The 12,365-nt window shown below is 39.8% G+C and overlaps 1 protein-coding gene and 1 pseudogene across 6 annotated transcripts in view; one reads left to right on the forward strand and one right to left on the reverse strand.

Annotated features, from left to right (window-relative positions):
- The window catches only part of Senp7 (SUMO specific peptidase 7), a 114,940-nt gene that overhangs the window by 15,249 nt on the left and 87,326 nt on the right, over window positions 1-12,365 (forward strand). For all 6 annotated transcript variants that reach the window (XM_021185135.2, XM_029470363.1, XM_029470364.1 and 3 more), the window contains one exon: window positions 7,355-7,446. In XM_021185135.2, coding sequence (XP_021040794.1) covers window positions 7,355-7,446 — 92 coding nt within the window. The remainder of the gene's footprint in view (window positions 1-7,354; window positions 7,447-12,365) is intronic.
- Window positions 5,969-6,876, reverse strand: LOC110311976 (annotated as a pseudogene).

Below are 12,365 nucleotides of genomic sequence, written 5' to 3' on the forward strand. Positions count from 1 at the left end.
GTATGGGGGACTTTTGGGATAGCATTGGAAATGTAAATGAGGAAAATACCTAATTAAAAATATATTAAAAAAAAAAAGGAAAAAAAAATGTACCGTGGGGACTGGAAAGATGGCTCGGTGGCTGAAAGCACTAGTCATTCTTCTAGAGGGCTTGGGGTTAGTTCCCAGCACCTACATGATGGCTCACAACTGCTTCTCACTCCAGTTCCAGGGGATTCGATGCCCTCTTCTTAACTCTGCAAGCATCAGGCGTGTACATTGTATACAGACATACATGAAACAAAATACCCACATATATACATAAATGTGTATGTATATACACACACACATATATACACAAAATCCCTATATATACAAGTATATGTATATATGTGTGTATATATATATGTATATATATATGTGTATATATATATGTGTGTATATATATATATATATATATATATATATATATATATATGTATGTATCCAGATACCTAAAACCCACATACACATATACATCACACACATACAAATAATACATGGATATCTTTATATATTCATATATAAAACTTAGAGAATGCTTTTTAAAAAGATTATGGTTATACATCTAGACGTTAGTATTATCACAATTAGTTATTAGTGTAGGGTTCTGATAACTCCCTGATAAGAGAGTTACCAGTAGTATCATTTTGTTATTTTTGCTGTTTGAGAGGGGTCTGGCTATGTTGCATAGACTGATCTTGAAGTTTTGGGCTAAAGAGAATCCTCCTCTCTTAGCATCCTTAGTATCTGGGACTATAGGCATGTACTACTGCACCTGGCACAGCACTTCTTTCTGTTTTGAGACAGCCTCACAAACTAGCCCAGGCTGGTTTTAAATTCTTAAGCTTCCTGTTTTGTAAATACTGCTATCTTACTTTCTGTTTTTGGTGTGTGCATATGTACCCTGTGTTAATGTGTGTATGGGTATGGATACACGTGTGCAGTGGCCAGATGACAGCTTCATTAGTTCTTCCTTTGTGTGTGTGTGTTTTAAAATTAATTATTTTATTTATTTACATTCTAAATGTTGCCCCCTTCCTGGTGCCCCCTCCCAGAGTTCTTCACCCCATCTCCCCTCCCTTTTGCCTCTGAGAGGGTGCTCCCCAACCCACCCACCCCAGACTCCTCCTACTCCCCGAATATCTTTTTTCCTTTTATAAGATAGGATCACTTACTGGTCTGAAACTCACCAAAAAGGTTAGGATGGCTGCCTAGGAACCCCTAGGGATCTCTGGCACCAGAATTGCAAATATATACCCCCACCCCTCCTCCTTTAAAACGTGGGTTCTGAGATTGAGCACAGGTCCTACTGTTTGCAAAGCAGGCTCTTTACCTACTGAGCTATCTCTCAAGTCCCCTTGCCATTCTGTTTACCCTCTGTTCATGGCAGAATAGCGCTTCTCATTCCATTCCTTTGTGGGAGCCATTTGTTTGGCTCAATTTGGAAAGAAAGAGCTCTAGGGACTATGGGTGTGCTTTTCCAAGATGAGCTATCACTCAACCCTATTTTGAATAGTAAAAAGATTTTTCCCTCTATGTGTGTGTCCTTCTGTGGTGGAGCATGCAAGTGCCTAGTGTGCATGTGGAGGTCAGAGGACAACTTTGTGGGCGTCTGTTCTTTTCGTCCACTTTAATGAGGGTTCTGGATTGAACTGAGGATGCCAGGCTAGTGTAGCAAGTGCTGTTATTCATAGAGCCGTCACAGCAGGCTGCTATGCCTTCAGTTCAGTCATTTTTTTTTTTTTCAAAACAAGGTCTCATTGTAGCTCAGGGTAGCTTAGAACTCACCAGGTAGCCCATGTTGGCCTAGAACTTACAGTAATCATCTTGCCTCAGACTCCTTTTTGTTATTTTGTCTTTTTTTTTTTTTTTCCAGAGCTGAGGACCGAACCCAGGGCCTTGCGCTTGCTAGGCAAGCGCTCTATCACTGAGCTAAATCCCCAACCCCTTGCCTCAGACTCCTGAATAATAACTTAAATTATATATGTGAGCCACTTAGCTCATTTATTAAAACTATATAAAGATTCATTTCTGCCATTAAAATGGCATAGGGAAGATCTGGATGGCTCAGCACTTAAAAATGTTTACTGAGTTCATTTCCTACCATCCAACATCAGGTGGATTACAACCCCCTATCAGTGCAGTTCCAGGGAATCTGATGCCTTGGTCTTCCATGGGCACCTGCACTAACATGAATGTAGCCCCACAGAGACACATAATTAAAAATAAAATTAAAAAAATGTATAGGAAGGAAATTGCCTTTTAGCTTATATAGCTCCTTGATTGATTTAGCTTTTTATATAAGGACATCTTTAATTCAGGGATAAATTGTATGGTGAGTGTATTTTCAGACATACTTTTCTTTCTCCCTTCCACTCTTCCTTTAGTTCTTTTTGTTTCTCTATACAGTTAAACTTTCACATACATGATTTTGTGTATATATAAAAATCTTGGAGTAAAGATATACGGATAAAAATGAACTATTTTTGTTTTTCTAAGATTGACTTAATTTCCTTATGAATATCTCTAGTTGTATCCATTTTGCTGCAAATGATATAACTTCACTGATTATGTCTAAACAAAGTGTTTTATATGTATATGTATATATATATATATGTATACATACACAAACACACACACACAAACACACACACACACACATTTTCCTTAGCTATTTCTCTGTTGTTGGCCACTGAGATTGGTTCTATAATTTAGCTCTTGTGAATAGTGCTGCAGTAAATGTTGATGTGCAAGTATTTCTGTGATATGTTGACTTTGGGTCCTTTGGTAAATACCAACAAGTGTGGTATATCTGGGTCACATGGTAGCTTTATGCTCATTTCCATTGCTACTAGACTTAAGTCTTCCTACCACCAGAGGTTCTCCTATGTCTATCTCTTTTCTTGCAGTTGTTGCTCTCTGTTTGCCTAATTACTGCCATTCTGATTAGGCTAAAATTTCAATGAGTTTTGATTTGAATTGATAGCTAGTGACTTTGAACAGTTTTTTCATGTGACTGTTGGCCATTTGTATTTCATCTCTAGAGAAATTTTTAATTTCACCTCATTTTTTGATGGAGTTATTTGATTTTTTTAAAGAAAACATTTATTTATTTTAGGTGAGTACACTGTCACTGTCCTCAGACATATCAAAAGAGGACATTAGATCCTACTACATATAGTTGTGAGCCACCATGTGGTTGCTGGGAATTGAACTCAGAACCTCTGGAAGAGCAGTCAGTGCTCTTAACCGCTGAGCCATCTCTCTAGCCCTACTTTTTTTTTTTTTTTTTTTTAAAGACAGGATCTCATTGTGTAGCCTGGGCTGGTCTAGAACTTGATATGTGGAGCAGGGTGACCTCATAATTACAGAGAGCTGCCTGCCTCTGCCTCTTGACTGCTGGGATGAAAGACATGTACCATTCATTCTGCCCAACTGAGTTACTTGATTTCTTGTTGAATGTCTTCAGTTCCTTGTATATTTTAGATCTAGATCCTGTTTTACATATACAGCTAGCAAAGATTTTCTCTCATTCTAGACAGTATTTACTTGAATAGAAATCTCCTTGGCATCCTGAACTTCTTATTCTTTGCCCCATGTCAGTTGTGGACCCCTGTGTAATCACCACGCACTGTAAATAGAAGCTTGTCAGTTGGGTATCATGATAAGTCACTAGGAGTTGGTTTAATACTATTCACATTGAATAGCATAATACTAGTAGGTTCTCCCTGGGGACCTATGACCTCTCTAGTTCTTGGCCTGATAATGGTGCCAAGTATGGATTTCAACTTGTGGAATGGGATTTAAATTCCATTGGAAAGTGGTTGGTTGCTCCCAAAATGTTCACCCCACTATTGCACCTCGGGTCATGTCTTGACAGAGTTCACAGTGATGTAAGATTTATTGCTACGCTCCAGTGACCGCTGCCGAGGAATTAAAATCCAATTCAAGATTCATCAGAGGCCGGATATGGTGGCATGGACCTTTAATCCCAGAAGCCAGGATGCAGAGTCAAGCAGATCTCAGAGTTTGAGGGCAGCCTGATTTACAAAATGAGTTTCAGTACAGCCAGAGCTGTTACACAGTGAGACCCTGTCTCAATTTAGCAAAACCAGAGATTCCAGATGCTGCTTCTCCAGAAAGCACTAGCATTCTGTGCAGCTGTTATTCCACATGGCTCAAAGTTCAAAGCAGGAACAGAGAAACAGTGAAAACATACAGACTGGTTCTCATCACTGACGCCAGATGTGCTCAGACACAGAAGGTATCATGTCTGAATAGGGGATGTTTGCATGATGTCCCTGAACATGCCAAACTGCATTGATGAGGAGGGGACAGGAGACATGTTGTCCTTGACATTCCTTGGGCAGGTAGAGGCTTTTTCCTCCAAGGGTGTTAAAGTTCTCTGGGTACAGAGTTCACACAACAGGGTAGTGTAGGAAAGCCTGTCATACGGAGGCTGCTAAGAATGAAGATTTCTATTTATTTCTTCTGAGAGTGCACACAGCACCATCCAGCACTGTGAAATCTGGCCAGTAAGGGATGGAGCTTCCAGGTCAGTAACNGGTATTACCATCAAGTACTAGAGAGTAACNGAGAGCTACAGCAATGCCTATAATGATTGCTTAGCTTGAAGGGAATGTGGGTATTGTACTCCCCCAAGGCTTAGGGATCATTATAGAAGAGAGGACAGAAATCCAGAGGTGATAAAATGACTACAAGGAGACTATCTTTTAGGCACAGCAGGGAATCTGTACCTACAAACTCACAGTGGTTATAACAACATGCATAAAACCTGTGCAGGCCCAAGCAGGATCAAATCCCAATGTGCACACAATCCCACCCCTGGCTGTGGAGCTATTGGAAATTGTTAGTTGCTAGAAGAAGGAAAATGAGTTTTCTCTAAGAGTGTATCTCTTAGGAAGTTGACCACACTTCCCTGGAAGACCACACATTCAGGAATATTTGGGCAGCAGAAGTTGGTATTGAAGATTTAGAAAGAGAGAGAGCAAGTTGAGTGAGTGGGGAAGCCCATGTCACATGTGAAACTCTCAAAAAAAAAAAAAAATTCCTTGACTTCACAGAAGCGTTTTAATTTCATGATATCCCATTTGTTGGTGTTGGTATTATTTTCTGAGTGTCTTGCTATTTTTTTCTCTTGCAGTTTTCAATATTTTTTTATTCTATATATGAAATATTGTGGCTATAATTTGATATCTCTGTTTCTGTCTGTGTTGTGTTGTAATGCTGTTTCTACCTAGATAGCCACTTCCCCTTATATCTAATTACATTTCTACTATGATTTTATTTAAAAAATGTTTCTATGCTGTTAATTTGAAATTCTACTATGCCAATTATTTGTAGATTTTATCTTTTCAGTGTCTCATGGATCTTGAATAGACATGTTTTATATATTGTGTGTGTATGGATGCATGTACTCTGTGTATTTGTATATGTGTGGATGCATGTGCTACAGCAGGCCTGTAGAAATATCAGAGGACAACTTGTGGCAGTCAGTTCTCTCCTACCATTTGGGAGATTGAACTTAGGTCTAAAGGCTTGGTGGCAAATGCGTTTAATCACTGCTCTGTCTCTCTAGCCCTTAGTCCCTTTTTTTGGTTAATACTTTGATAGTGTTTCATTTTAAACTCTATTCCTGCTCCATGATTAGAAAAATGAATGCTGTCAGTCTGCTCCCACAGTTTGTGCAGTGAAAGACCCTGGTATCAAATGTTTGTTCTCATATATAACTGCTTTTTAGTTAGACTCATAAGCTAAGCATATGATTTTAAAAGTGGCTCATGGCTGGTCCATCCCAGTCACCACTTGGTCCTAGACATCAGCCATGATTGTGACGGTAGGCCTGATTGAAAAGATCCATGTAGGGCAGGAAAGAGGAAGGGAGGGCTACAGGGTATGGGTAGCTTTATAGCTTTTAGAGGCCCCATCACCTGACTGCTACCCCCCAGGAGTCATTTTTAGCATCAACTAGCAGAAGACTCTTCTTGTCTTTCATCATAATCCTCCATGGTTTCAGCTGAGGACCAGGAGTCAACAGTGTCTTGAGGATAGGGTACTTAGGGGGATGCCCATGGAGACACAGGCATGACATGCATTCCCCAGCTCCCATATGGCTCATCAGATTCAAGCACAACATACATCTTCTTATCCATCCATCAGCCAGCCAAATGGATCATAGATGGCCAGAGTTCGCTCATGTGCAGGTGTGTGGTGATTTGGCCATACACATTGCTTTGGTTCACCAGACATGAGCATCAGTCTGAACCACCTGGGCTGGCTTGAAAGATCCTACAAAGCTCTAGTAGAGAATTTTGTGCTTGAAGTCCAAGACCATGCCCTGAAAACAGTGTTCTATTACCAAGGTATGAAGCTGGTCATTGTCTAAATTACTGAGACAAAGGTGAAAGCTTTGGTGAAGATATCCTTAGGCTCTTCAGAGAAACCCTTTGTTTTAAAATTAGCATCAAATTCTTTTATTTTTCACGTTGGCAGTTTGATGCCATATTCTTTAATTGTTTGGTTCTCTGTGTGTCAGTCTTTTCTTTGAAAGAAATGACATTTGAGCATTACCTTTAGAGGGAGCATGGGAACCAAAGATACCAGCTGTATAGGCCAGATGTACAAGGTGTGTCGTTCCTGAGGAATTACAATCCTGCTTTGCTAGGTCATTCCAAAAATAGCTTCTCTGTTTTGTATTTGGATAGAAGTTGTAAAACATTTTCTGGATCCTGTTGGAACCATTGCTGTGGACTGAGTCAGCAGAACTGGCTGCTGAGATTACCACCTTAAAGTCCTAGATGAGCAGGACAACCCCAAAGTCATAGTGACCACCATTTTTCATGACCCCTTAATAATTTAAGAGTTTAGTGACATTTCATACATTTTTGTTGTTACGTAGCTATTAAGACATCCCATCCTAAAAAGTGAAATATTGTAATACTACTTCCCTATTGTCTCCTTACCCTAGCCTCACCCCACTGTCTCTAAGATTGGCTACTCCAGGATTCAAATGGAACTGTTCAGTTTATCTTTTTATTGCTGCTTTATTTCACTTAGATTAATGCCAAGACTTGTTCATGTTGTAGCATTTTCAGAATCTCTTTCCTTGTTTAAGAAATGTTTCAAAACATGCCCTCCCCCCATGTGGCTGGGCACTTACGTGACTCACAGACATATATATAGACAAACACTCTACAATAAGATATAAGTTAATAAAGAAAAGAGAATTTGACTGATTGTCTTGGATATCTAAGTAAAAATACAAGTGCCTTTAGTCATATTATTGTATTTATTATCAATTTTTTTTCCTTAGTGGACAAGAAGCCTAAGAAATAAAGTCATCTGTCTAGACCACAAAAACCCAAAAGCTGCCCGTGGGTATCCTCCTAAGGCATTACCAAAAAGGTAAGCTAGGTATTTATGTGTGACATAGAATGGGTTTATACAGTGCATAGACAGTGTGACCAGAGTGATTGATTATTTGATGTTTGCTGGCTCTCAATTAACATGTTTAAAATAGAAGGGTCTGAACTCAGTGTCCTCTAAGATTCCTTTTTTTGTGATTATAATTGTCTTTACTAATTGTTTTTTTTTAACTAATTGTTTTTATGATTTTGGTAAATCTTGATAAGCTTTGGCTGACAGTGTAAGAATTATAGACTGATAATACTTCTTGATTCATATTTGTCATCGGTGTCTTTTTTTTTTTTTTTTTTTGAGACAGGGTTTCTCTGTGTAGCCCTGGCTGTCCTGGAACTCACTTTGTAGACCAGGCTGGCCTTGACTTAGAAATCCGCCTGCCTCTGCCTCCCAAGTGCTGGGATCAAAGGCGTGCGCCACCACTGCCCAGTTGTCATCAGTGTCTTTTTTTCTTTTTCAATTTTTTTTATTAGATATTTTCTTCACTTACATTTCAAATTTCCCACTTCTTGGCCCTAGCATTCCCCAGAACTGGGGCATATAAAGTTTATAAGATCAAGGGGCCTCTCTTCCCAATGATGGCTGATGTCATCAGTGTCTTAAAAGGTACATTATTCAGCAACTCTTACTTGATATAGTCATAGTATTCACAAATTATGGATATAGTAAGCTCAGTATCTGGAGATTCAAACAATTATTTTCAGAAGGAATTTAGGACATAGCAGTGTTGGATATCAGTCTGTGGTTAGAAAGTTATTATTTTAATAAAGAGTTTAGTATTTCCTCTTTAAACAAGATGAAGGAAGAACAGTAACAATGAAGTAAAACATAATTTTTAGATCATACATACTTAGAAGACTTATTAAATTTCCCGATAGAATACTTTTGTAAGCTACTGATAAAGGAAGCTGTAGAAAATATATATATTGATGTCATCATAGCAGTTTATGAACCTGTTGATAGTCTTTCATAGTTTAGATAAATTGCAAATAAAAAAGTCAGTATAAAGCAGACTGTGCAGTACAGACATGCTTGTGAGGTTGAGGCAAAGGATACAAGCTTAGGGCCAGCCTGGACTAGAGCATGAGTTCAAGGCCAGTATGGACAACTTAGACTCTGTGTTATAATAAAAAGGTAAGAATGCACTGCTGACATCACCAAGTGGTAGAGCACTAGCCTAACCTGTGTGAGGAAGGCCCTGTGCTCAATTTAGAGGGTGGTGGGAGATGACGGCCTGAGAGCCCCAATTAAATGTCCCTTATAAGAGTTGCCTTGGTCATGATGTCTCTTCTCAGCAATGGAACCCCCTAACTATGACAGTCCCTTGATTCTGCATTTGTGGTAAGACAGACGATCATAGTTTATGGTATGTGGCAAAGAAGAACAGCAGTAAGAAGGCAAAGCCAAGAGACATCTCCAAGGACATACACTCAGTGCCTCCTTCCCCCTACAGTTCTCCCACCTCAGAATAATTTATTAAAAATTCACATCCATCAGTGGAACAAACAGTTCATTAGGTTAGAGTTCGCATGATTGTCTCTGGAAAGCCCTCCCAGGTATGCCCAAGTTTGCCTTACTAATTATCCTAGGCCCCTTCCAATCTAATCCACATGACATTCGAAATTAACCATTGCAAGTCCATTCCTTGCTGATTTGATACCTAACAACATGACTTTTATCATAACATTCTACCCCTGCCTCCAGTGGCTCATGTCCATCTCTTTGACTTCCCACAGTAGTCAAAGCTTCAGCATTGTTCAGAACTCTGAATCCAAAGTTTCTTCTGAGACTCAGGACAAACTCCTGTTAAATCAAACCAAGTTACATGCTTCTAAGATGCATCAGGGCAGAGTAAATATTCTTATTCTTAATTGGAGACTGCTGTTGAAAACACCAGGCTCAATCCCCAGTGAACTGAACATAGTCTATAAAAGTAGTTACCACCCAGGGGGTATAGATCCACTGTGAGAATACAGTAATAGTAAAGTAAAAAACAGTCACTTCTTAGTGCCTTAGCAAGTACAGAGACACTCATAGTTTTTTGTTTTCAAATGTATTAGTTACTATATAAGTGGAAAGGAAAGAAAAAAAACCAAACCAAACCAAACCAGGGTTTTGGGTTGGTAAAAGTGTAGGAAGAAATCACAATAGAAGGGAATAGTAGGATCCCAAAATGGGGAAGGGTAGATGCAGGAGCAGTCTTCTAAGGGAAGACTGGAATAAGAAAGGTAAAAACATGTGCAGTTAGATATTGTACAGTACCTTTAGGAGGCTGAGAGACAGAGACCTCAAACCCAGGCCAGACCATGTTCTTTGGGAGAAGAAAATGCTACAGAAAGTATAAACAGGAAAAACAAACAAAAGCCAAACCAGGGATGTAGAATAAGAACAGAGCAGGGCCAACCTGGCCCACTAAATTGAATTGGTCATCTAAACAGTAGGGAAATGTGGAGAGGAGAGAGGTGGGTGGACAAAAAGGATCTGAAAACTACATGCTAGACGCAAACTGCAGTTTCTTGGCTGTTTGCCTGACTCTCAGATCCTGTCTCACCCCAAGGAGTCCTTTAGTTCTCACCTCTTAAGTGTTCCTTTGAGATAGATTAGGGATGGGCAGTGTTGCACAAGTGGGGACTTAGATACTGCTCACACTGCTGGGTGGTTGCAGATGCTGGCACTGCTCCTGTGTGAACCTTTTTACTGTCCAGAACACTGCTGAGAACCCATGGGAAACTTTTCTGCCACGGACTGGCCTCAATCAGCCCCTCAACCCACAGAAGAATCAGAGTCCTGCAGTGGGCAGGGAGTTGGCAAAAAGTAACAGATGTGAACACAAGGGAGTGTTGATCTGAATGTAATTTTTCAAAGTGAGTACCAGACTTATAATACAGAAGAAAAACAAGAAAGCTAGATGATACATCAGCCAAGGTACACTGAGATGCTTAATGGTTCTTTACACAAAACAAGAAAAATGCATACATAAAAAGCTAGTAGGAGCCAGGCAGTGTTTACAACTGAGATAGTAACAGCTCTATGTAAAATCAGCTATTCACAGGAGCCAGGTGAAAGGTCTGATGCAATGCTAGTCTATTGTTAAACCCACCACCAGGGGTCCCTTATTAAATACCTAATTATGCTATTCGTCTGGGCCTAGTGAAAAACATGCATCCGGGGAGTTCTGTTCTACAACCCTCACATGAATAATACAGTACTCCAGTTCCTCCTTAATTCACAACCCACCTTCTTTCTACTATTATGTAATGTAGGCTGCCATTCATGTCTGTAATGAGAATTCTAAGTATACTTTGCTAAGCTTGCCCTGAGATTTCTAGCTCCTATCCTGTAAAACACTGCAAGAAAGCATGCAAGACCCTCCACACTATTGCAGGGACAAATTTGGAGCATTCGTGCTATGGGAATGCCAAGGCTCCAGGAGACTAAGTTTCCGTGAAACATTTTTGCCTTGGGACTGCGTCCAAGCTTTTGGGCCTGCCACACAGTCTTCACTGGAGTGGGTGTGGCACTTCTCTTTCAGAATTTGACTCCCACCCGGTTTTCGGTTCTTGAAATCCTACAGTTGTAACTCAAGGTTTGTTCACCTCAGTCTAGCAGCAATCTCTGGGCAGGTTTCTACCTATTGTCCAGCAACACTTATTCTGTATTTCCTGAGAGTGCATTGTGGATGGCCTTAGACTACTGAGACCATTCAAGCATGAGTCTTCTGTGAAATGGCATCTCATTGCAGTTCTTGCAGATGGTGAGTGCTGATCACTGAGTACAAAGTACTGAGAAGAGAGATTTTTCATGGCATCCATTGCTGCCATCCTGGATATAGCCTTTTATTCATCTCTTTAGAATTTCTGTTACTAGGGACTGGGGTACTAACTCAGTTGGCAAAGTACTTTCAAGGGGACCAGATATCAATCCCAGAACCCAGAAATGGGTAAAGTATGTTGTACTTGTAATCCTAGCACTGTTCAAATAGAAACAGACCCATCTTTGGGGCTCACTGGATAGCCAGTTTACTTCGTCAAGTTCTAGGCTAGGGAGGGACTTCGTCTCAGAAAAAGGTAGATGGTGTTCTAAGTACAACAGGTGTGCATGTGTACCTGATCCCCAACATATGTGCAAAGAGTGCCTGTTGATATTTTTGAGTCAGTTGGCTTTTCTTGTTTCTAGTGCTTCTAAATGGGTATCTCTTTCAATTTTTTGGGGGGATCTTACTGAGCAGTCTACCTTCGAAGGCTCAATTCCCTGTACAACTGTGAAGAGGAAACATACTGCTCCGAAGACAACAACAACAACAACAACATTAAACCTTACAGAAGATAGAGAAAATGTACTCAAAATTCATTAAAGCCATCTGCCATATCATCAGTGATTGTAAACTGAAAATGGAAGAGCTGTAGCAGAATATACTATGAAGTTAAGAATTAAAGCAGGGAAACACATGAGTGAGATCAAAGGAGGTAGAGACAGGAAAAACAGGGGAACAAGGTGAAGGGAAGGAACAAGAAGTCGAAGGACAATTGAGGGCAAGAAAAAAGCAAGATTAGCAAAAATAAAAATGCAAGCGTTTCTTAACAAGGAAAAAGTTGGGGGCTGGAGAGGTGGCTCAGCAATTAAGAGGACTGACTATTCTTCTAGTGGTCCTGAGTTCAATTCCCAACAACCACATGGTGGCTCACAACCATCTGTAATGAGATCTGATGCCCTCTTCTGGTGTGTCTGAAGAGAGCAATTGTATACTCACATATATAAATAAATCTTTTAAAATAAAGGAAAAAGTTAAAACGGTGAGATAAATTTAAGAAGGGGAATAAAAGATAAAACAAAAGTATATAAGAAGTAAATTCAAAATAGTTCTAAGAATGGAGGATTGAGAGGAGGAGACAGAGGACAAGAAA

This window comes from Mus caroli, chromosome 16 (genome assembly GCF_900094665.2).
Source record: "Mus caroli chromosome 16, CAROLI_EIJ_v1.1, whole genome shotgun sequence".
Taxonomy (NCBI): domain Eukaryota; kingdom Metazoa; phylum Chordata; class Mammalia; order Rodentia; family Muridae; genus Mus; species Mus caroli.